The 25227-nt window shown below is 45.8% G+C and overlaps 1 protein-coding gene across 10 annotated transcripts in view; it reads right to left on the bottom strand.

Moving 5' to 3' along the window:
* The window catches only part of CCDC30 (coiled-coil domain containing 30), a 140407-nt gene that overhangs the window by 64650 nt on the left and 50530 nt on the right, over nt 1-25227 (bottom strand). For 9 of the 10 annotated variants that reach the window (XM_039508921.1, XM_039508924.1, XM_039508922.1 and 6 more), the window contains 5 exons: nt 15423-15494; nt 11877-11992; nt 6773-6880; nt 6243-6349; nt 4854-5046 (listed from right to left, as the gene is read on the bottom strand). In XM_039508921.1, the coding sequence (XP_039364855.1) occupies nt 4854-5046; nt 6243-6349; nt 6773-6880; nt 11877-11992; nt 15423-15494 (596 nt within the window). The remainder of the gene's footprint in view (nt 1-4853; nt 5047-6242; nt 6350-6772; nt 6881-11876; nt 11993-15422; nt 15495-25227) is intronic. The other variant, XM_039508923.1, reaches the window with a different exon arrangement.

Here is a 25227-nt window from a genome sequence, read left to right as displayed (position 1 = left end):
AAGGTGTGAAACAGCTGCGTGCCCCCATAGAAGAGAGAAGCATCCACCAATAACTCTTGATTTCTGTGTACCCTGGAGCAGAACACAGGGTATTTTGAGCTGCAGTGTGATGCAATGAGATCTCTGGATGACTCCACCTGAGACACAATGGTATTGGCACTGTATTCTTGAGAAACCTCTCATGCTGGTCCCGGGGCTGGCCACTGAAAGGTCTTCTTGGCTTCTAGATGAAGAGCCGAGGACATAGCTTGGTTTTTGAACAGCCCTATAGCTGGAAGGCCTGGGTGTTAATTGAAATTCAGCACCTCAGTAGCGCTCACTGAGAACAGCACCCAGCTTTGTTACAGAGGAGGTAGGTTTGGATTTGACAGTTATCCATGCTTGACAAATCAGGTTCTGAGCAGTCAACAGATTGAGGAGGTTTGCAGCAGGGCTGGAATCACAGGCCAGGTCTCTGATGCGATGGAGCCATGTCTTTATCCACTGTGCCTTACTGAAAACAGGGTTCCAAATCCATGCACAGGTTCCACCACCTGTAAAATGGGGCTGCTTTGAAAGCTACCAATGAGTAAGTGCTACAAAAGGGCAAAGTATTATTTTTAGGCCATTTTACAGATAGGAAAGATCAAAGGCTCAACGACTTGCCAGCCCAGCACTGTGGTGGGTCAGACAGAGTCTTACAAGCCCAAGTACCTTGTTTCTGATTCGAGGTCTCCCACTTATCAGCTCTATGACGTCAGTCACCTACCCTTCATGTTCTTCTTCATTGATTTTTCCCTGCAGATGCCCACTTATGGAGTCACATGTCTGGTCTTGCGAGTACCTAGAATGTTCCACGACAGTTTGGTCGCTAAGGAGCACATGCCCTTTAAGTCTGGGCCCAGGATTCTATATCAAATGCCTAACGGGACACCCCTAATATTCCACTTTCTCTTCTAGTGCCAGCGGTCCTGGACCATGCTTCTCTTCCCTCCCTGACATAGTCTCCTACTTGGTTGCGGGAGTTGCCATTGTACTGAGATTAGTAAATCAGCAGTTGGAGCATCATCCCCAGTTCCTTAATCAGAACCCATGGGAAAAGACTGAGAAGAACAGAGGTGACAAGGATCTATACCAACAAGAACTACAGTTAACAGCAAGAAACTCCTCTTCTTGGAGTATTACCTTTCTGCAACAATCTGCATTACTGGAAAATTAGCAGGCGGTAAGATGCCTCAGATTTGTGACGTGACATGAGTTTAAACTGGATGTTATAGGTTGAGTTGGAGTTTCATAAGGTTATCTAATTCATGTGTCTTATTAGCATTTTTGTACCAGATGTGGTTATCTTACATTTTGTGAAGCACCAAGAGTTCCCAGAGGATGGTATTGGGCAGTTGCTCTTCTCCTGAATGGTGTCATGCGGTTCTGGTCTGATGCTCTTCTTGTTCAACATGTGTACGGGGCAATTGGGGGGTGAGCGAGAAAACATGGCTCATGATGATGATAACCAGCTGCATATTTCGATCTCCTTGCCTCTGGCTGCTGTGGTGGGTTGATTTACCCAGTGTCTAGATGGAGACTGGGGCCTGGATGAGGGCTTGGCTGGCTGACACACAGTCCATTTCAAATTGAGATAATGCCTAGAGGTTGGGAGAAAGACTCAGATGAAAGAACAGAAATGATTCCAGTATCTCCAAGGGACTGGGTGCTCCCAATATTTGTATCTAAGTTTTGCAAGATGTGGGTCTTGTGGAAAACTATTTGCAGCAGTTCCCAAGAATATTTCTTACCATCTGCTCTTGGCAAGGAGGCTGTGTCTGTTTCTTTCAGATGTGGGACCTCACCTTGGTCCACCCATTCCTCTAGGCAAGATGACTATAATGTATTCTACCTGGGACTACACCTTCAGACCATGTAGAAATTGCATCTAGAGCACAGTGGGGCAATTTGTGTACTAAATGGCGTTTCACCCAGAGCACACATTTCTGAGTGCAGCTTCATGTTGTTTTTGGCTTAGAAATCCCTCAATGATTCAAGTCTTCTCGGCTTGAGCAACTGCCTCCCTCCTGATGCGACACCATGGCAGTTATGAGCTCATGCTGTCAGCCTCCAGGAGAACCTGGGAAGGGCTTGTGCCAGGTGTTCTTGGTGAGGGGTCCTGATCTCTGAAACTCATGTCCCTACATGGGTTGAGCCAAACTACAGTCTGGTGACCTACAGGACATGCTATAAAACTCACTTGTTCTCCAAGGCTTTTCTTGGGATGGTGAGAAGAATGGGAGGAGACACTGATGGATTCACTTCATTGCTATGGTTACAATGGCATCTACGTTAAGGCCAGAGCCATGTGATGGGGCCTTGGTGTAACTGAGAATATGGCCCCAAGAGTTCAAGATAGGTGCATGCAGAATCAAAATAAAATCAAACATTCCTAGAAACAGAAGTGTTGGGGTCTTAGGATCCAAGGACATTCTGAGTTATATCGCATGGCAGTGAGAGTGAATCTAAATGTCCTTGGATTCAAGATACAGGAACCAAGAGTAGTTTTTCAGATGCCTCAGGAGGGCCATAGGCTCCCTGTTCAAACAGTGGAAGAGGAAAAAGGAGGAAGAGAAAGCCTAGTCAGACCTGGAGAAACACTACCTGCACCTGCAATGCTCGACTGCAAGGACCTAACAGTGCCAAGCGGGCCCCAGAGCCAGGCCTCATTTAAGCCTTATTGACACGAGTGAACTATTACTGCTGCTTCTTGATCCCATGAGGCTGAGGTTTCTTCTGACTTCTCTAGGCTGCAAGGCAGATCTTAGACTTGAGGAACTCTCCTTAGATCTGAACTGGGGACCATTCACTGACTGTGGCCAAGGTAGCTGGAAAGTCTTTAGAGGATAAGTTAGCCAGACCCTCGGTGTCAGATTCGACCAATGGAGCCTCAAGAGCTTATTCTAAAAGGAAGACCTGGAGACGGCTTCCTCTGGCTTTGCAGGCCTAAAGAATGAAGGCTGTACAAACCAAACACAACCTCAGGGAATGCCCCTGACAGACAAGTAAGGGATGGAACATGCTGATCTGATAGACATCCTGGGTCCATATAAAAGACAGCATTTAAAGCCAATCCTCTTACTGGCTCTAGTCATTGGAGAATATCAACATCATAGTGATGAGTCCGAATGCACATGGAAATGGAGGCAAAACCCTGCAATAAACAGCAGTAACTGACCCTAACTGCTATCCAGAAGGTTCCAGACTTGCACGCTGCAGTAGGGTGGATCTATACAGGGAGAACAAGATGACGACATTTGGAGGAACCAGGTGTGCTATACCTAGACTGTAGGTGCAGCAGGCTACCTCTCTTGGAGCTAATGGCTCAGGACTTCGAGCTCTGGAGCTCCTCCACATGCCTTGTACTAGGAGCATGGGCTTGCTAGTACTTGCTAGTGAGGATTTGCTGCGGCAATTGGGGTACCTTTTTAAAAAAAAAAGGTCACAAAATTCAAAAACAGCTGAGCAAGTTTTCTTGCAAATTTACTGAAAAAACTGTCTTTGGGCTGAGACGAAGTATGACAAATTTCAGAGCCAAAGAAAAACGGCTGAGGAAGTAATAAATGTCTAAAGTCAGCTTCCTAGTGGGACAGCAACCTCAGCCTTCACTATCACTTTCCTTTGGCATTATATTTAGCCCCCCCAAAATATCTGTTCACAGCAGACGTATAACTTCTGGTCATGAGTATCTGCTAGCTAACACAGTGTGGCTTCAAGGGAAGGGATAGCTCAGTGGTTTGAGCATTAGCCTGCTAAACCCAGGGTTGTGAGTTCAATCCTTGAGGGGGCCACTTAGGGATCTGGGGCAAAAATCAGTACTTGGTCCTGGTAGTGAAGGCAGGGGGCTGGATTCAATGACCTTTCAAAGTCCCTTCCAGTTCTAGGAGATTGGTATATCTCCTATTTATTTATTCTACTATCTGGATATCTCTAACTCCATTAGAACTGGAGGAACCAGGGCTGGATCTACTCAGCGAGTGTCCAGTTGCTCTAAAACATAGGCACCGCCCTTCGATATTCATCACCCCTTACTTCTGATCATCACCCCTTACTTCTGAAGCACCTCTACAGTGGGGCCATCTCAGAGGTCAGAGTTGCAGCACTCCCATTCCACTGCAGCCTTTGCTCTCCTCACATACTGTCTCTCCTGCACTAATTCTGCAGCATCGCTTTTAGTCCACCTCCTGTTCTCACACCCATGCCTGCTTCTCCACTCCTCCCAACCCTGCCATCACACATGCTATTCCTCTGTCCACCGGCACAACACAGCTGCAGCTCCTCCCTGAGGCAGGTCAGCACTGCTGCTACTGCTGAGCACATGCCAGATGTCCAGTTACACACCCCACTATTACTGTGACTACTTGACTCTCCTCATTGGCTTTCCAAAAAGACAATCCCCAAACCTGATGCGCCCTTGGCTCAGGCCATCTGAGCAGTAACACAGCCCCAGAAGGAAACAGTTACCAAAGGAATCCCTGCCCGATTCCCAATGATTCAGAAGCTAATTTCTTTGTCAGTGATTCTGTCGTTTTTCAGTACTACTGGAAGCCATTTTAAATGGCCTCTGTCTGTGAGGAAGATGACACTGCTGTGTGCATAGGAATCCTTACTTCCAAAACACGAGTGTCATTAATTAACTGTTTGATTTTTCCATCTCTTCTCCCAGATTTCTGGGTTTGGTGGATGTTGCTAGTTGTATATCTACTGAACCAAACAGCACAGCAACATGCAGTGTTGTATAAAATATTGTTTTATTTTATTTGTCATTGTATAGCCCCAAAAGGAGATAAAAGTTAAAAAGAAATATCTGGCGCTCTTTAATTCTAACTTACTTTCCTGTGAAGTCCTTCGATCTCACCCTCAAGATGTTCTCTCTCTTCTCTGGTTTGGTTCTGAGTCTCTCCCAGAATCGATTCTAACTCTTCATTACGTTCAACCAAATCCTCATGTTCCCGCTGCAGCTTCTGTAGCTTGTGCAGGAGCTGAAAATTCCTGCCCTCAATGTCATCTATTACCTTTCGGCACCTAGACACCAATGACAAAGGATCACTGGTGCTATAATTGCTAAATTAACATATAATCACACAACCAAAGCCATTACAATCCTTCATCCACCTAGCAGAGGCCAGCCACTGGATGGGGGTTTGGGGAGAGGACACAGGAAAGCACACAGGCTCTCCAGAAGTATTTTATAAACTCCAGAGATGAGCCATGTCTGTCCTGGGTGATTTCAGGTCTGGACTCAGGTAACCTGGGACTCTGATGACCCCATTGCAGTCTCATCCCCAACATGACCCACCTTAGCCATCCCCTGCTGCATCTCAGCCCCATCCCCTGCTTGGCTACTCACACAGAGCCCTCTGCACTGGTGGGGGTGGCGAGGACCAGGGGGTTAGGGTCAGGTGGGAGCAGCAGTGGCAGCGGCAGGCCATTCAGCTGCCCAAAGAGTGATGGAGACAAGCCAGGACCCTCCTTTCCCTGATGCATCCAAAGAGGAGCAGATGAGGTGGGACAGGCAGCAGGCCTCCCTCCTTTCTTAGCAGCTGCAGTGGCAGGGTCAGGAGAAATGAAGCTTTGACCCTCTAGAAGACCCCAGTCTGGGGGTTTAACTTAAAAAGAAAAGGCCTTGCTAGGAGTTTGCAACACAATATGGTAGCAAAAAATAAACAACAACAAAGCAGCAGGACTTTGGGATGCAGAAGGAAAATGTAGACTGGATATCAGGGAAAACCCTCCTGACAGCAAAATGTATCAGACTATCGAGTCATTTTCCAAAGGATGTACTGCAAGCCCCATTGCTTAAGAAATGTAACATGAGGCTGGAGAAAGCCATGGAGAACATGTTGGAGGGAAATCTTCTGAAACCCTGGGGGCTAGGGGCCAGCTGAGAGCTTTATTACCTCCAGTGTTTATGATTTATGAACAAATGAACAAAGCTAACATTAAAGGTCTTTTAAAGCACTCAGTAAATGCTCCCACATCAGTGACATTAACATTGCAAGAAGGGAAATCTGCCCCTGGGAGAACTAGTGGATTCTTGGACTGGGCTATATGGAAGCAGCTGAGGAAGGACCATAGGAGGTGACAACTGAAAGGACAATTCTCATTGTCAAGATGGAGATTTTGAAGCAACATGAATCAGATTCACTTGTGTTTTCAATTTGAATTTGGTTATAACTGCAATGACTGAGCCATTCCCCTGGGCTTTCTGCATCATTCACCTTTTATGAACAGTCTCGTTATTCTGATCTCTTCTTTCCTGACCTGAGTCAGCTTTGTCAATAGCACACTCTTCTTCAAACCTCGCTGGATCCTTTTTATCCTGCATCTAAAGAATATATTTAAAGTCAGCAGAGATTTAAGAAAAACATAAAGGAGAAATCTTGGAAATGGCTGAACCCAAGAGCATCCTAATGTATATAAGTTACAGTGTAAATAGAGAGGAAGCAGAATCTTCTACCCTCAGTCCCACTAGGAGTGTAATGGAGCCAATCAGGCTACATCAGTTTACACTAGCTGAGATTTGTTCTTAACTTTAAATGCAAAATCCTAAGCCCCATATGTCCTGAAGTCATATGTCTCCATATCACTGAGAGACATTCAAATTCTAGAACGGAAATACACAAAATTTGCCTAATTAGAATGAGAGCACAGTTGTGCTATATTCTTATTCGTGTTTTATGACTTAAGAGAAGAATAAATTTTAAACAATTTCTCAAACAGCAACCTGAAAATCAGCTGTTGAAAATACCTGCAGTGAGCAACATGCGTTTTCTTCTGTTTCATCTATTCCAGGCAATACAGGTCCTGGTTTCTCATTCTTTTGATACTCACAAATCTCTTCTTTGAGCTTTTCAACCTTTAAAGGCAAAAACAGTCCCTTGTATTTTCATTGTATCTTTGTCTGGCCATCTGAAGCCACTTTATAATTCACAACAAATCAGGAAAAGGAGACCAGCCCAAATAATTACCCATAACAAGGGTTTGAAAAGCATATTATGCAAAATTAAGAACACTGTTTTAATCAAAAATATTCTAAGATAATACCACACCAATTGAAACAAACAGTCCAAAATCTTCAACATACAAGTAAAAATGTTTTATCAAATTCCTAGGAAACCAACAATTAAAATCTTGCTAAATTTACTTGAAAATAAACTGCTAGATTAAATGATAGAAGGCTAAAATAATTCAACCATTAATGTTCAGAATTCAAATTCACAATATTCTGGAAAATCAAAAGCTGGTTCTCATATCAACATTCACATGTTGCATAGGACAATATGCAATTCCTAACTGAATTGTACACAAATATGACTGTGTCTCCTGTATTCACATTCACTGATAAAGCTCCAAGGTGAGATAAATATATGATCTAAACTGCAACTTGTTTATCATTTAAAACATGTACAAAATCCCAGCCAAAGTATTTGAAGAGGAGAGATTTCAGGGGGTTGTCTCATCTACTGCAAGGGAAAAACTGAGTGGGGGTTACGTTCTTACTACGTCTTTTGCATCCTATTCTGTGACTCATGACAGTAATTCTCACTGCAGCAGGTTGAAGATTAAATCAAAATAGTGGATAAGAGGTGGAGCAACAAGGCACACTGGGGACCAGGGGACCTGGCAGACTGATGGGGTGCGTGGCAGTAGCAGTTATCTGGTTCTAGGGAGCACAACTCAGATTCTTTAGCAATGGGATGGTTGATCCTGGTATGTTGAGACAAAATGGAAATCATTTATCTGGCAAAGACCAGATGGCCAACTTTTATTATCTGTCCCACTGGTGTCCTCGGAGGCCTTTTTCAGGGGCCTAATGGAGCAACTGGAAGAAGTGACCCAAACCTTCAGCTCATATTGCTTAATGAACAGCTGAAAAGCCATCATCTGTGAGTTAGGCATGGATTTGGTTCCAAGCCTTGCACTAAGTCATAGAATTTTCAGACCAGAAGAGATCTCACAGGCCACAGTCATTCCTGCATCATGCCCATATCTTGCGACTGAGCCAGAGCATATTTTGTAGAATGTGTTACCAAGATCTGCTTGAACAGCTAGATATTTGCTTCAACATGATCTAAGGGAGAGGGATATAACTGTGCTCTTTGCAGGTTACCTCAAAGGGTAGGACAGGCCACACCAAGGATAGATTCATTTGAATGTGTCCATCTGGCATGTGAGTTCCAGCATAAAATTGATCTAGGAATTCTGGTAGTACACAAACCATCATGCTATTCTGCAGAATTCCTATCTGAGCCTAAGGAGCTATTTTCCTGTTAATACATAATAAAATATAATAAATAATAATAATAAATAATAATAATAATAATAGTTAGTGTGGTATTGTATTATCCAAGACTTCTTGGGTGAACTCCTGGTCTTATTAGCATCAGGGGGAGGAATGTTGGAGGAAACTGTCCACTATACGAGTGGTGGTGGGGAGGAAACCCCGGAGGGGCTTAGTAGATACAGGCTCAGCCTGCTTGCTTATCCAGGGGGGCTAATAAAGCCACACTGGCTCATTCCCAGAGCCAGGATGGACCTTGAGTGTGTCCACGGGGATAAAAGACAGTGCCCTATGGCCCAGGTGCCCCTTGAGGTCCGAGGCAAGTTTCAGTGGAAACGGGTCAGGGTAGTCGAGGGGCTGCCTTACCCAATAGTGGTGGGCACAGACTGGGAGCCCTTTCCAGGAGGGACAGGAGGCGGTGGGAGTAATCCCACGGTGGGGAAAAGGGGAGGTTCCCTGAAGAAGGGGGTGTAACCACCCAAGCCACAAAGCCTTGGTAAGGAGGGGGACCCCTCCAGAGAATGAGGTACACACCCCTAGACAGCAGAGCCCAAGGGGAGAAGGAAACAAGAAAGGTGAGGTAAGGTAGGCATCCGGCACAGGGTCGTTACCAGAGGAGAAAGGCCCGACGGAGTCCAAGGCGACTCCCAGGAGAAGGGACACAGACCCCGTGTGCAAGGCCTGCGGAACTGGAGGCCCTGGGTGTCCAGGGGAAGATAGAGATCAGCCCTGAATTGCTGCCAAAAGAGAAAGGGGAAAAAGAGGGGGACACCCACGGGGGTGCGAATGGTGTAAGGGCCTGTGGGTAGCAGTAGACATATGTGGGCATCTACCCCCTACACAATGCAACTTCTGTGGGTGGGGGATACAGGAACCCCACAAGGAAGACCCCAAGGGTCACCGGAAGGCAGAAGGAGAACTCCCCTGCACTGCCCCATCTGGTAGAGAGAAGAGAGGATGAGCAAGGACAAACCTGGTGGTTTGGTAAGGGGGGTAGGTGTGTGACGAGGGCTGACCAGGAACTACTGAGCCAGCCCTCTGTCATTCCAACTCCAATCAAGGGAGGTGAATTGGAGCTAACTAGAGAAACCTGAGCCTGATTGGCAGAGGCGGAACAGCAGCCAGCCTGAATAGCCTGTGGCTATATACAGGCTCTGAGGAAGGAAGGGTGGGGGGAGAAGCCAGAGAATCATAGAAGATTAGGGCTGGAAGAGACCTCAGGAGGTCATCTAGTCCAATCCCCTGCTCAAAGCAGGACCAACCCCAACTAAATCATCCCAGCCAGGGCTTTGTCAAGCTGGGCCTTAAAAACCTCTAAGGAAGGAGATTCCACCACCTCCCTAGGTAACCCATTCCAGCGCTTCACCACCCTCCTAGTGAAATAGTTTTTCCTAATATCCAACCTAGACCTTCCCCACTGCAACTTGAGACCATTGCTCCTTGTTCTGTTCAGAGAGTGGAAGGAGAGGGGTAGCTCTCCCTCCTGGGTGGAAGAAGAGAAGCCCTTAAGGCTGGAACCCCCAGTGATATGTGGTGAGAGGTGGTGAGTTTGCACTGTATAAATAAACTGCACCGGTGATTGCTGAGCCAGAAGGTCTCTGAGTGATTTTTGGAACAGAGCAGAGGCAGGACCAAGGGGGGCCCTGCTATGCCCTGTTACACTCCCCCCACAGACAAAATGGCAGGTAGATTGCTCCTCGGCCTCATGGGGTACTCCTTGCCCTTCATATCCAGCTTTGCTACTGTTGTGATGCCCATGACGGACCCGGTAAAGAACACTATCCCAAGGAAGGTCCTGTGGTCAGTGGCTCATGAGGGCCTTGCAGGAGCTAAAGTAGCAACTGAGCCGAGAATCTGCTCATCCACTCTGACTTCACCGAGAAGTTTACACTCCAAACAGAGGCCTCCAAAGTGGGTCTGGGCACAGTGCTATCTGACGACACTGATGGGGAAGAATACCCCCATAGTGTATCTCAGGAGGAAGTTGTTCCCATGAGAAACCACCTACTCGATTATTTAGAAGGAGGCCCTAGCAGTGAAATGGGCTGTGGAGGCTTTAAGAATTACTAGTTGGGGAATGCCTGTCAGCTAGTGACTGACCATGTGCTGCTATGGTGGCTGGACACCATGACAAATACCAACTGCAGGATTATGCAGTTGTACCTCTCCTTGCAGCCGTACAGTGTAGAAATCTTTCACTGGACAGGGGGAAAAAAAATCACAAAAACACCAATTTTTTCTTGAGAGACTGGGGGGTGGGTTCCAAGAACCACAGAACCATGTATAAACCCCTCACTGGACAGGAGGGGTTAAGGAGCAAGTCTGGTCCCAGGAGGTGGGGTTTAAAAGGCAGCCAAACAGCTCAGTCAGGACTGGCAGGCCTGGGAAAAAGATGTGCTCTGCGAGCTCCAGGGGAGACATGGCTGGATCTGACACCAAGCCAAGGAACGGGGAGCTGCAGCATCGGACACTGGGACCAGATCAGGAAGCCCGGAAGGCAGTGCTCCCCAGGGATGGCTGGCGGCCAGCTGGGATGTAAAAGGAGGTAGGAAGTGACCCAGGGAAGCTGTCTGGAGACACATGCAAGAAACCATGGGGTAAGCGAAGCCAAACTAGCCTCCCAGGTCGGAACCCTGCAGAGTGGCAGGGCCCAGGTTCCCCTACCCCACTGAGAACTGAACCCACTAGGTAGGGCTGCCACCCGTGAACTGAACCACTAGGCCAAGCTGGCACCCGTGAACTGTACCCACTAGGCAGGGTTGCTGTCTTCAAGAGCGACACCCACTAGGCAAGATTTCCGCCAGAGGTGAACCATTGGGTGTAACTGCTGCCTTGGAATCTAACTGCTAGGCGGGAGACACTGCCTCCTGCTGACAGGGTCTCACAGGATCAGTCTCAACACTATTCAATATCTTTATCAATGACCCCAAAGAAAATATAAAATCACTGCTGATAACATTTGCTCGTTATTCGGGTGGTAAATGATGCTAAGGACAGGCTACTAATAGAGAACAACCTGGATCACATGGCAAGCAGGCCACAATAACACGACATGCATGTAAGGTCCCAGTTCAATAAAGCACTGAAGCAGATGCTTAAACTTAAGCACATGAGCAATGCCATCCCCACTCAGCAAAGCATGTAAGCATGGGCTTAAAGGTAACCCCCGTTGTAGTCAATAGGAGAGGGATGGGATTTCAGTGTTTCGTTTTTGGGTGCCCAACCTGAGCCACTTCAGCACTCTTGGCTCCTACTAATTTCGTTTGGAGCTCTGAGTGCTCAATGTTTCCAGCAAACATGAGGTTCATGGTCACAGGCCATAGAAATTTGTTTACAGAAACACCCAGAGTCTGAACGTTTCTGGTTGTTCAGATTTCTTCAGTGGACACTAACCAGGAAACGGGAGAACTTTGACTCTAGGCGAGGTTAACGAGGCCGGGGCACAGCAGCAGGAAAGGCTAGATGTGATGGTGTGACTGAATAAACAGCCGAGGCCTGGCCCTGAACAGCTCGGTGCTGCAGCAGACTGAGAATGAATTACATGCCAAATAAGGTGGCGACAGAGACTTACCAGTTCTAGGAACACTTTTCTTTCTGAGTCAAGCGATCGGACCCGACTGCGCAATGCCAGAATTTCCTTGTCCAGTCTGTTGTTGTGTTCCATGGCCTTCTGCAGTTCAGTCCTATCTAAACTCCCGCAAGTGACAGGAAAACAATTAGACAACACATGGACTGGTGGCAATGGATTCAATGTGCCCTATCCCAGGCCCTTGCTATGCATCTGAGCTCAGGGTTTGGCACAGGAGGGCATTACATGAGTATGGACCCCTGGAATATACTAACTTTGGGTGTGATGCTGCCCTGTAGTGGCTGGTTCACAAAGCATAAGGGAGCCATTACTCAGCTCAAATGGCAGAGGCTTGTGATTTTGGAGCTTTAGGACCAGGGTTCTAGTCCAAAATCTGCTAGTATGTGGTTTATTATAGAAGCATGTTCACCTTTCCTTAGTCAGGGCTGAGCTTGATCTCACTTGTAGCACAACAAAAAAATCTAAATTTTTTCAACTATTTAAGGACAGGTCTCAGTGACAACCAGAACGTATTCTGAAAATACTGAGTCAACTGAGCAACTACTTTTTTAGATTTAAAAATGACTCCTTTTAGAAATTTCTGCCAAGTGTCTAATATTTATCTGTGCACTTCTATCCACCCAGCAAAATCACAATACACCTACCAATTTGAAACCCAGGTACATTGAGATTGGTGTATGCAAGAGGCCATTTTTCTTAAAAGCAAGAACAGTAAAATGTCTAGGAAATCACCATAATTTGAAAATTAGACGTGTTTATCCCCCAGTGAAGCTGTCATACATGGCAAGTGAGAATATTCCATTTTCAAACTCTGGAACTAGCTGGGCTACTTTTTAAACCCAGAAAGAAATGCCAAGGTATATGAATGAAGGTCCCCCGTGGTTGCATAAGTCAGGGTCTGAGGGCAGCCTGGTGTGTTTGCAGGGAGTAGTCTGGGGTAGAGGGTGCTGGAGAGTTGGCATCACTCTGGAGTTGTGGATATTTAGCCTATACTCCTGACAGAATTCTGCACCCTTGTGGAGGTACAGAATTCATATGGCCCACATATTTCTGTGCCCCCCCGCGCAGAAAAATGTAAAAGAAATCAGCAGGGAGACACTCGCCTCTTCCCCAGCAGTCCAGGCAGCACATCTGTTCCAGCGTGCCTGGAGCAGCTTCAGAGACACAAATCACTGTGGCGGGGGAGGGGGCCTGGGCATATGTGCCTGCAGGGGAGACGTTTATCACCATCGGGGGCGAGGCTGGGCGTGAGTGCCTGCCAACAAGAGAAACTCTGTCCCTCTTGCTTGCTACTGCAGTCTGCCGGGGGCATGGAGGGTAGCTCTTTTTATTATGCATGAGGAAGGCTCTGCCTCGGAGGCAGAAATGTAGCAGCCTGCTTGCTAGTTAACTGATCTCATTCTCTGAGGCAGAAATGTTGCAGCCTGCCTGCGTAGTAGCATTCTTAATGTTCCTATTGTTAGTTAACTGTTCCCATTCTCAGTCAGTTCCTCCAGGGGCATAAAACCTGTTAAAGTTTTAAGGCCTCTACATTGCCAGAGTGATGTAAAGCCTTATAAATAATAGTAAGGGAATAAGATAGGAAGATCTATGTGCTTTCTCACTTTTTTCCTGTGCCAAAGTACAGCCAATGGGGTACAGCTCAGGATTTATTTTACTTACCCATTATAAAAAAAAATACTTTGAGGGAAAATAAAACATTTACCAAGCAGTCAATAAAACGTCAGGACAATCAGAAGCAAACACTTCCCAAAGTACCCAGCCAGGTCCAGGACAATGATTAGCAAAACTGTACGACTTTCATGTGTGAAAGTCACAGCAATTAAAAATGACATTCTACTACTTCTCTTTTTATTCCTCTTTCTTTTTTTTTTTGGCTGTTTGATGTTCTGTAATTTAATTTAAATGAAAATCCAGGATTATAACTGGAATGCAGGGTATTAGTTACCAAGTGTTTATAACTTAACTTTCATGTGTTTAGGAAATGATGAATAGTTATTGTGAGTTTTTTCTGTATTGTAATTTAAATAAATTACCAAAACAATTGAAACTGGTGTAATTATATTGCATTATTTTGACAAATAAAATATGCAAAATTTTGCAGAATTTTTAATTTTTTGGTGCAGAATCCCCCCAGAAGTAAGCCTAGTCCGGCTACTGCTGTAGGAATCAGCCCTCAACAGCAGGGAGGACTTGTCTCTGGAAAAGGAGAGGTGTCCCTTACAAACATCAAAATGACCGACTTAGATAAAAATAAGCACTTGGTAAAAGCGGTGGAGCACGTGAGCCTCAGCCCTGGTGCAGGTTAGAGCAACAATGGGGTGGGGGGTGCTCTAACTTAACCTGGCAGTGGTCCCTAAGGACCATTCTCCAGCCGAGCAGAGATGGAGAACAGCACAATTCGGCTGTGCCCCTGACAAATTCCTTATGCTGAGTGGGGCTGAATGGGGAGTGCCACTGCAGCTGGCTCTACCCATTATTAGCTCCTGCACACCAGGGTAATTCTCACTTGCCTGATCTGCCTGATTTCTGGCCCCTTTGCACTGCCTAAGTCACATAAAGAAGCCAGAACATAAGAGAGCATTTGGACCCATTTCTAAGGTCCCTTAATCAGCCTGACCTTCGCTTCTCCAGAAGGTTGTTTACTGAGCTTTATTTTTAGTAAAAACAAGCACAATTCATTCTGCAGCAGAATACATTTGTAATTAGCAACTGAGAGGTCCAGAGCAGTGTAAGGAGAGGGGTTAGTTCAGTGCAAGCAGAAGGGACACAGGTAGCTTTCTTGCTCTTGAGAAACATACAGAAAACTAACATCTCTGGGAAATGTGTTTACTTCATGAACAGCTTCTAAAGATCACAAAAACCACACCACTAAATTTTACTATGAACCGAGACAATCCGAGCTTATTAGCATAGCCGCATAGGCATAACACTAACACTTACGGAATACATTGGTGCAATAAAACCATGTTAGTACGGTACTTACTCCTATCCCTTACAGTGTGTCAAAAGTCATAGCTAGTGAACATAATATAGCTCATTCTACAGCCATTCTGGTGAATATGGATAGCAAAGAATTTAGACTGTAACATCAAGCAAAGTGTCAATAGTTTGTTAGCAGCACAACACTAGAAATCTTTCTGGATTTGTATTTATATTCCAACCATATTCCTTAGTAGAGCTGGTCAGAAAAAAAAATTCTCAGAAAATTTGGATAAAAACTACTTTTTCATTTTCATCTAACTTTTCAGTGGGAAATCTCAACTTTTTGTCAAAAACTGAAGATATTTTATCCCAAAACCTGAAAACCAATAAAATTTCTGGTTTTAGCTGAACATTTTTGGCATTTGTATTTTCAGTTTTCCAATGAAATATAACATTTTTTTTTAAGGAAAACACACACTTTCTGCAAAAAATTTTATTCAGCTGAAAACTCAATTTTCTGTTAAAAAATGTTTGGACAAAAAATTTTCAACCACCCGGGCCTGGAAGTAACATCAGCAGTGCCTTAGCTAATGTATGCCTTACCACTGTCTTTCAGCTTATTCATCTCTTCTCTCCAGCTCTCAGATGTTTGTGAGGCCAGCCGCAAAGCAGGATCTAAGCGAACAATGGAGAAACAATCTCCTAATGATAATTTTGCCCATCCTTTTTTATGAGCACAGAATTCTAGAATCCTCTTCTACAGTTTTTCATTCAAAAAATTCAAGCAACATAACATTGAGCTCAAAGGAGTAGAAAGAGCACAAAACGTAACCATAGCACATTATTTTAAACACTTAGCAACCACCACCAATAGAAAATAATGTATTGGACTGAAAATTGCCTAACAGGGGTCATACACTTTTTATTAAACTTGAACAGGCTGCAAGAGCAAACATTGGTTCTAGATGGACTTTCCCTCAAATAAATCAGGGATCCCACTTGATTTTCTGTGATTGAATCTAGTTACAGTGCATTTAGCTCCTAAAATCCACAGGGAGGATTAAAACCCCAGAAACACAATTATTACTACTTCTAATAGCTTCCCTTGATAAGTTTTAATATGATTCTGAGCACTAACATTCTAAGCATAACAAAGCACAGAAACACGTCAGACATTAAAACCTTAATCACAGCACAGAAAGCCAAACACTAATTCATACTTTTATGCAGATTACAAAACTGAGCATGCTCATCATAAACAGGTTTCTCACTGGTTCAATGCACACAAGGTTCCGCTGGGAAAGGAAGTCAAACACAGCAGCTCTGTCCATGATCTGGAGAAGTATCGTTTGAAGCTGTGATACATTGCCAAGCTTGTGCCCTTTGACGCATGTATATCAATCGATCAACATAGGAGGTCTGACAAACTCTGTATACAGAGCTTGCTTCCAAGGACTTTGAATAAAACACAGCCTGTGACTGACTGCTCAGGCTGCTGATTGGAACTGTTTAATGACTTGGAGAAAGAGTGCCTTTTGGGTGATGTGATTAGTCACACGACGAGTCTGTGCAAGTGCATTCCATGTGGAGTCCCAGTGAAGTAAAGGGGGCTCAGCCTGGGCACAGGGTCAACCCCTCACAGATCACATTGTAGGACAGGGACCTTCAGCTGCTGTTAAAAACTTCAGCTGATCATTTTCTGATGCTTCCAGTATACTTTCTTACCTGGGAGGAAGAATTTAATCAGAAAAATGTGTATGATAAATGGGAATCATTTAAGAACACCTTACTAGATGCCGATAAAGCCACAATCCCAGAGTTGAGGAAGAAGGCTGTGCTGGTTAAAAAAACTGATCTGATTTAGAGGGGAAGTGAAGGCAGCTATATATAAAAAAATAATATATAACAAATGGAAGAAAGGGGAAACTAATAGTAGTGGATGTAAACTGGAGGTTTGGAATTATAGAAAATTGATAAGGGAAGCCAAGGGACACTAGGAGAACTCTATGGCCAAGAGTTAAGGACAATAAGGAGTTTTTAAAATATACTAGGAAGAAAAAGAATCCTGACAATGGTACTGGTCCATTACTAGACAGAAACTGTAGAATTATCAATAATACACAGAAAAGGCAAAAATGTTCAATCAATATTTCTGTTCTGTATTTGGGGAAAAAACAGATAATATATTCTCATCATATGGGGATGATAATATTCTTTCCATTCCACTAATATTTCTGGAGGATGTTAAACAGAAGCTACTAAAGTGAGACATTTTTGAATTAGCAGGTCTAGATAACTTGCATCCAAGAGTTTTAAGAGATGGCTAGGGAGTTCGCTGGAATGTTAATACTGATTTTCAATAAGTCTTGGAGCACTGGGAAAGTGGAAAACTGGAAGAAAGCTAATGTTGTGCCAAATTTTTTAAAAGGGTAAATTGGATGACCAAGGAATTATAGGCCTGTCAATCAGACATTGATCCCAAGCAAGATAATGGAACAGCTGATATGAGATTTGATTAATAAAGAATTAAAGGAGAGTAAAGTAATTAATGCAAATCAACATAGTTTATGGAAAATAGATCCTGTCAAACTAACTTGGTATCTTTTTTGATGAGATGAGAAGTTTGATTGATATAGGTAACAGTGATGACAAACTTCTGTAAGGCATTTGACTTGATACCACACAGCATTTTGATAAAAAAAATTAGAATGCTATAAAATTATTATGGCACACATTAAATTAATTAAAAACTGGCTAACTGATAGGTCTCAAAATGTAACTGTAAATGGGGAATCATCACTGATCAGGTCTGTTTCAGCATGGTTCCACAGAGATTGGTTCTTGACCCTATGCTATTTTTCATTTTTATTAATGTCCTGGAAGAAATATAAAGTAATCACTGATAAAGTTTTCAGATGACACAAAAACTGAGGGAGTGGTAAATAATGATGAGGACAGGTCACTGAATCAGAATGATCTAGATCATTTGGTAAATTGTGCGCAAGCAAACATATCCATTTTAATATGGCTAAATGTCAATGGATACTGTGATGGGTTGGATCACAGAAACCCCCTTGGGAGCTGCCAACTGATGTGCCAAGACTACTTCTGCCCCTGCTTTCCTGCCCTGGCAGCTCAGGACTCCAGCACCCTGTCTTGCTGAGCCAGACACACCCGTCTGCTCCAACACAGACTGAGGGTCTGAATTAATTGCCCCACAGCTGCAGGCTTAACCTGAAAGCAGCTAACAGAAGTGTTCTTGTCTTTAACACTCAGATGCCCAACTCCCAGTGGGGTCTAAACCCAAATAAATCCATTTTGCCCTGTATAAAACTCACTGTCACATTTTTCTCCGTGTCTTCCCTCCTCCTCGAGCCAGGCTGCGGACACTAGGCTCCATGCTTTCTCCCTGCCTGGCACTGAGCAGCAGCTGCAGGGGCTACCCTCTAGCTTGCAGCAGGGAGACTAGCTGAGGGAGGGAGAAGCCTGCCTCCTGCATAAGAACAGTTTAAACTCAGCTGTTCCCTGCATGATTCAGTAACATTTCAAAGAGGATCTGCAAGCAGTTTGGATATCACAACCATGATCCTCTGCTGGGTAGGGAATGGGATAGATTTGAACTTGGAAATGGTTCCTGATTTTGATTGTGTTTTTTATGTATAGGAGATCCCTTCATCCCGGGGGCAGACAACGACTGCCCCTGCTATGGTCAAACACACCCTCCCCCCTCCCCACAGCTACTGTGAGTGAAATTAACAAGGATGCCAGAAACGGCTTCTAACCCTGGGGGCTGAACTGTGCAGGGAACTGCTGAGTTTAAACTGTTCTTATGCAGGCAGCAGCAGCAGCATCTCAGCCAGTGTCCCTACTGCAAGCTAGAGCCTAGAGGAGAACCCCTGCTGGGGGGGGGGGAATGCAGAGCCTTGTCTGCAGCCTGGCTGGAGGAGGGCGAGGGAGGAGACAAGAAACCAATGTGACTGAGTTTTCCCCTTCCACCTGCTTTTATTAGCTCTAGATTTAAGCTGTGCAGCCAAATGCTTGTATTTGTTGTATATATTAGTATTGGAGAGATCCCCCCATCCCAGGGGCAGACAACGACTGCCCCTGCCATGGTCAAACACACCCTCCCCCCTCCCCACAGCTACTGTGGGTATGGCTACACTGGCGATTTGCAGCGCTGGAAAGCCTCCACCAGCGCTGCAATTAGTAAGTGGCCACACCTGCAAGGCACTTCCAGCGCTGCAACTCCCTGGCTGCAGCGCTGGCCGTACACCTCACTTGGCATGGGGAATAAGGATTCCAGCGCTGGTTCTGCAGCGCTGGTCATCAAGTGTGGCCACACACCAGCGCTGTGATTGGCCTCCAGGGTATAAGGATGTATCCCAGAATGCCTGTTCAGCCACTCTGCTCATCAGGTCAGACTCTACTTCCCTGGCCTCAGGTGACCCGCCCTTTAAATGCCCCGGGAATTTTAAAAATCCCCTTCCTGTTTGCTCAGCCAGGTATGGAATGCAATCAGTGAATCTTTACAGGTGACCATGCCTCCACGTGGCAAACGAGCCCCAGCATGGAGCAATGGCGAGCTGATGGACCTCATCAGTGTTTGGGGGGAGGAATCTGTGCAGGCACAGCTGCGCTCTAGCCGTAAGAATTATGATACCTTTGCCCAGGTATCGAGAGCCATGCTGGAAAGGGGCCATGAGCGTGACGCGCTGCAGTGCAGGGTAAAAGTAAAGGAGCTCCGGAGTGCCTATTGCAAAGCACGTGAGGGGAACCGCAGATCCGGCAGTGCCCCCACGACCTGCCGGTTTTACAAGGAGCTGGATGCGATTTATGGGGGTGACCCCTCTGTAAATCCAAGGACCACGATGGACAGTTCAGAGCCGGTAGAGGAGGGGGAGGGGGAGGCAGACAGTGAGGCTACTGTGGTGGGGGAAGACACCCCGGAGTCCCAGGAGGCATGCAGTCAGGAGCTCTTCTCAAGCCAGGAGGAAGCTAGCCAGTCGCAGCCCCTGGAACTTGGTGCAGAAGAATCACAGGAGCAGGTCCCAGGTAAGCAGCTTTTATTGCAATGCAAAGGTTTTGGGAGAGTAGGGGGGATGGTATGGCTGCATGCCTGCATGCCTAGACATGGAATATCCCATTGATGTGGTCTATCACGTCGCAGTAATCTGCCTCTGTAATCTCTTCAAAAGTTTCTGCAAGAGCATAGGCAATTCGCGTGACCAAGTTTAAAGGGAGAGCCATTGTGGTCCCTGTCCCATTCAGGCTAACGCGTCCGCGCCACTGTTCCAGGAGGGGTGGGGGAACCATGTTTGCACAGAGGCAAGCTGCATAAGGGCCAGGGCGGAATCCGCATTGTTGTAGGAGACCCTCCCTTGCTTCTTTGGTAACCCGCAGAAGGGAGATATCTTCAAGTATTAACTCCTGTGGGAAATGGAGGGAGTGTTTCAGTGCTGGTTTCCCCAACTGCATACCGCGGCAGGCAGGAACCCCAGGGTTAATTCCTGAGGGACATGGCAGTGCTGCCTTTAACAAAGCCCCAAAACAGGCAGTGTAGCCATGAAGCTTGAAGCCCCCTGCTCAAGCATACCGCAGCAGGCAGGAACCCCAGGGTTAATTCCTGAGGGACGTGGCAGTGCTGCCTTTAACAAAGCCCAAAAACAGGCAGTGTAGCCATGAAGCTTGAAGCCCCCTGCTCAAGCATACCGCAGCAGGCAGGAACCCCAGGGTTAATTCCTGAGGGACGTGGCAGTGCTGCCTTTAACAAAGCCCAAAAACAGGCAGTGTAGCCACGAAGCTTGAAGCCCCCTGCTCAAGCATACCGCGGCAGGCAGGAACCCCAGGGTTAATTACCATTACCATTTCTGGGAGGCTGTGAATTCTCTAGCAGTTGCTGAAATGTCTGAGGAATGCTACTGTGTGAGACTTTTACTTCAGATTATACACAATGCAAGCTCTCTTAAAATGTATCATTTGCTGTATTTTTATAGTGACCTTGAGTAGTCCTGGGCCGGTCTTATCAGTGACTGAAAGAAAGCTTCAGAACCTGAGAAGGAAATCTAACAAAAGCAAAGAAGATTTGGTCAAGGCAGTTATGAACCAGTGTGCAACAGAGAATAAAAATGCACAGGAATGGAGAGAAAAGATGCAGCACTGGAGGGAAACAGAAAGCAGGAGAAAGGCGTTGACGCTGAAGAAAACCACGAGGCAGCTTATAAACCTCATTGCGCGCCAAACAGACTGTATGCAGTCACTGGTAGCAATGCAGGCAGAGCACTACCGTGCCAAACCCCCACCCTCCCAAACCTCTTTCCCCTATGCACCAATATCAGCTCCAAGTCCCGTTCCCCAGCATCCAGGTTCTTACCTACACCATCACCAGCTGCCCCCGACACCTGTACGGTCACCTATGAGCCCAGAGAACTACGACCCTTACCCTCTGCACTCAACCCCCATCACCATGCAACAGTACAATCCTGAGGTGCACAGCACTCCTGGCAGTACATATTCAAAACTATGAATGTACAGTTCAACAACCAACCCCCCTGCCCGTGTACTTCCTTTTTTTTAAATAAATGATTTCTTTGATTATGAAACAGTTTTTATTATTGCATAAAGTGAAAGATAACAAACCCCAATGAAAACACAGGTAACAAACATCAAGGAAAACACAGGCACTTAAAAGCACTATAACCAGTGCACGTCACTCCTGGTCAAGGCAAAAAAACATTACTGTTGGCTTTCAGCCTCAAATTCCTCCCTCAAGGCATCCCTAATCCTTGTTGCCCTGTGGTGGGCGTCTCTAGTAGCCCTGCTGTCTGGCTGTGCAAATTCAGCCTCCAGGACTTGCACCTCGTTGTTCCATGCCTGGCTGAATGTTTCACCCTTCCCTTCACAAATATTATGGAGGGTACAGCATGTGGATACAACCGCAGGGATGCTGCTTTCCCCCAAGTCTAGCTTCCCATAAAGCGCCCGCCAGCGCCCCTTTAAACGGCCAAAAGCACACTCCACAGTCATTCGGCATCGGCTCAGCCTGTAGTTGAAACGGTCCTGGCTCCTGTCCAGCTTCCCTGTATAGGGTTTCATGAGCCAAGGCATTAATGGGTAAGCGGAATTCCCAAGGATCACAATGGGCATTTCAACGTCCCCTACTGTGATCTTTCGGTCTGGGAAAAATGTACCTTCCTGCATCTTCCTGAACAGGCCACTGTTCCGAAAGATGCGTGCATCATGCACTTTTCCAGGCCAGCCTGTGTAAATATCAGTGAAACGCCCACGGTGATCCACAAGCACCTGGAGAACCATAGAGAAATACCCCTTGCGATTAATGTACTCGTAGGCTAGGTGGGGTGGTGCCAGAATAGGAATATGCGTCCCATCTATTGCCCCTCCACAGTTAGGGAAACCCATTTCTGCAAAGCCATCCACAATGTCCTGCACGTTCCCCACAGTCACGGTTCTCCTTAGCAGGATGCGATTAATGGCCCTGCAAACTTGCATCAACACGATTCCAACGGTCGACTTTCCCACTCCAAACTGGTTCCCGACCGACCGGTAGCTGTCTGGAGTTGCCAGCTTCCAGATTGCAATAGCCACCCGCTTTTCCACCGTCAGGGCAGCTCTCAATCTTGTGTCCTTGCGCCGCAGGGTGGGGGTGAGCTCAGCACACAGTCCCATGAAAGTGGCTTTTCTCATACGAAAGTTCTGCAGCCACTGCTCGTCATCCCAGACTTCCATGACAATGTGATCCCACCACTCACTGCTTGTCTCACGAGCCCAAAAGCGGCGTTCCACGGTGCTGAGCATTTCCGTTACCGCCACAAGCAATTTCATGTCACCCGCTTTAGGCAAATCCATATCATCATTGGAATCCTCACTGTCACTTTGGAGCTGAAGGAACAGCTCAACTGCCAAACGTGATGTGCTGGCGACAGTCAGCAGCAAATTCCTCAGCAGCTCAGGCTCCATTTCACAGCGTGCTGCACTCACAATGGCAAGAAACGTGGACGGCGAAACTGTGACTGCTGGGAAGTGAAGCGATGCACCACGGGGCGTTGGAACAGGAAGCGGAATGACCCACACACTTCCTTCCCCTTCCCACAATACTCGGCGCCAAAACGGGATGAGGTGCTCTGTGGGATAGCTGCCCACAATGCACCTCTCAGTACAGCGCTGGAAATGCTGCCAATGTGGCCACACTGCAGCGCTGGTAGCTGTCAGTGTGGCCACACTGCAGCGCTGGCCCTGCACAGCTGGACAACCAGCGCTGCAAACTACCAGCGCTGCAACTCGCCAGTGTAGCCATACCCTGTGAGTGAAATTAACAAGGATGCCAGAAACCGCTCCTAACCCTGAGGGCTGAACCACTCAGGGAACAGCTGAGTTTAAACTATTCTTATGCAGGGAGCAGGCCTCTCCCTCCCTCAGGCAGTCTCCTTTTCTTACAGGTCCTCTATACCAGCCCGTACCTGCTTACTTTCACCTCTGCATAAGACAGGAATCCTTTGTCCCTCTCTGAGTTCCCACCCCTCCTTCTCAATGGAAAGACCCCAGGTTAAAGATGGATTCCAGTTCAGGTGACATGATCACATGTTACTCACTTGCCAGCACACATGTATACAGAAAGACTTACAGGTAAAACAGAGCCATCTGCAGTCAATTGTCTTGGTTAATGGGAGTCATCAAGATTCCAAACTACCATTAATTGCCCATACTTTGCATAATTACAATAGGCCCTCAGAGTTATATTTCATATTTCTAGTTTCAGATACAAGAGTGGTACATTTATACAAATAGGATGATCACACTCAGTAGATTATAAGCTTTGTTATGATACCTTACAAGAGACCTTTTGTATGAAGCATATTCCAGTTACATTAGCATATTTTTATAAAATCATATAGAGTGCAACGTCACAGATACAACTGGGAACAAGGGCCACAGACAATACTTACAGGATGGGGACTCTATCCTGGGAAGCAGTGACACTGAAAAAGATCTGGGGGTTATGGTGGATAATCAACCCAACATAAGCCCAGTGTGATGCTGTGGCCAAAAAAGGTAATGCCATCCTAGGATGCATAAACAGGGGGACTCTCGAGTAGGGAGTCATTTCACCCCTTTATCAGGCACTGGTATGGCTGCTGCTGGAATACGCTGTCCTGTCCTGTTCTGGTGTGCACAATTCAAGGAGGATGCTGATAAATGGATGCAGGATCAAAGAGCCACAAGAATGATTAAAGGATTAGAAAACCTGCCTTAGAGTGATAGACTCAAACAGCTCAACCTATTTAGCTTCACAGGTTAAGAGGTGACCTGATTAGTCTATACAAATATCTACATGGGGAACAAATGTTTAATAATGGGCTTTTCAATATGGCAGCAAAAGGTCTAACACAATCCAATGACTGTGAAGGGTTAAAATCCATGTGCATTTTATATAACAACCTCTCCATTGGTCTATGGATTGTGCCAGCTCTTTCTCAGACCCAAAGTCCAGAGTTTGGTCAAGAGACCAGAAGCCTAGCAAATAGTGATTAGCTAAGAGAAAGCTGGGTAAACAGATCATCTTGTTTTGCTAAAATAGGCCTGGTCAGCAAATTGCCAGGTGTTGGAGCTAAGAACTAAATAATTGTGTCTTATTCAGAGTTTCAAATTGAACAAAGGATCCCTGTTCCTATTGCATCCGAAGAAGTGAGCTGTAGCTCACGAAAGCTCATGCTGAAATAAATTTGTTAGTCTCTAAGGTGCCACAAGTACTCCTGTTCTTTACAGACTAACACGGCTGCTACTCTGAAACTTGTTCCTATTGTGTCAGTCTCTTCTGTAAGGAACATTCTTCCCACAGATCCAACCTTGAGTTTATGAAAATTGGCACGTCAGTATAAGATATGGCATCCTTCCACCTCCCTTCCCAGGGACCAATGCCTGCCTTAAAACATAAAGGGGACAATCTTTATTGTCATATACTTTCACTGTTTCTTTGCTTTAACCCCTAGGAATGTACCTGTTGGACAATCAAAGGAGTTGCTCCATTCCTATGGACCCCAAATCAGAATTCAATATATATATATTTTATAGTAATAACATTTTATCAAAGTATTAATTAAATGTTAACTTGCTAACTTGAGACCATGGGCGGAGACATTATGTAACCTGTTAACCATTGGCTAATGTGCTATCTTGTCTTGCTGCAAAACCTATCCCGGGGTGTGGAACTGCCTACCCCATCACTTTCCCCCACCCATGGAAAATCTATATATTCTATTGTAATCAATTGATTGACAGTGTCTCTGAGCCTAATAAGCCAGGTGACACTCCGCCAGTGCTGTGTATAATAAACTTCTATGCTTGGCCTCTACACGGTGTGGATTTATGTCCTTCAGTTGGAAGCTGAAGCTGG

This window comes from Mauremys reevesii, linkage group 21 (assembly GCF_016161935.1).
Source record: "Mauremys reevesii isolate NIE-2019 linkage group 21, ASM1616193v1, whole genome shotgun sequence".
In the NCBI taxonomy this organism is placed as follows: Eukaryota; Metazoa; Chordata; order Testudines; family Geoemydidae; genus Mauremys; species Mauremys reevesii.
This window is presented reverse-complemented; position numbering and strand designations above follow the sequence as displayed.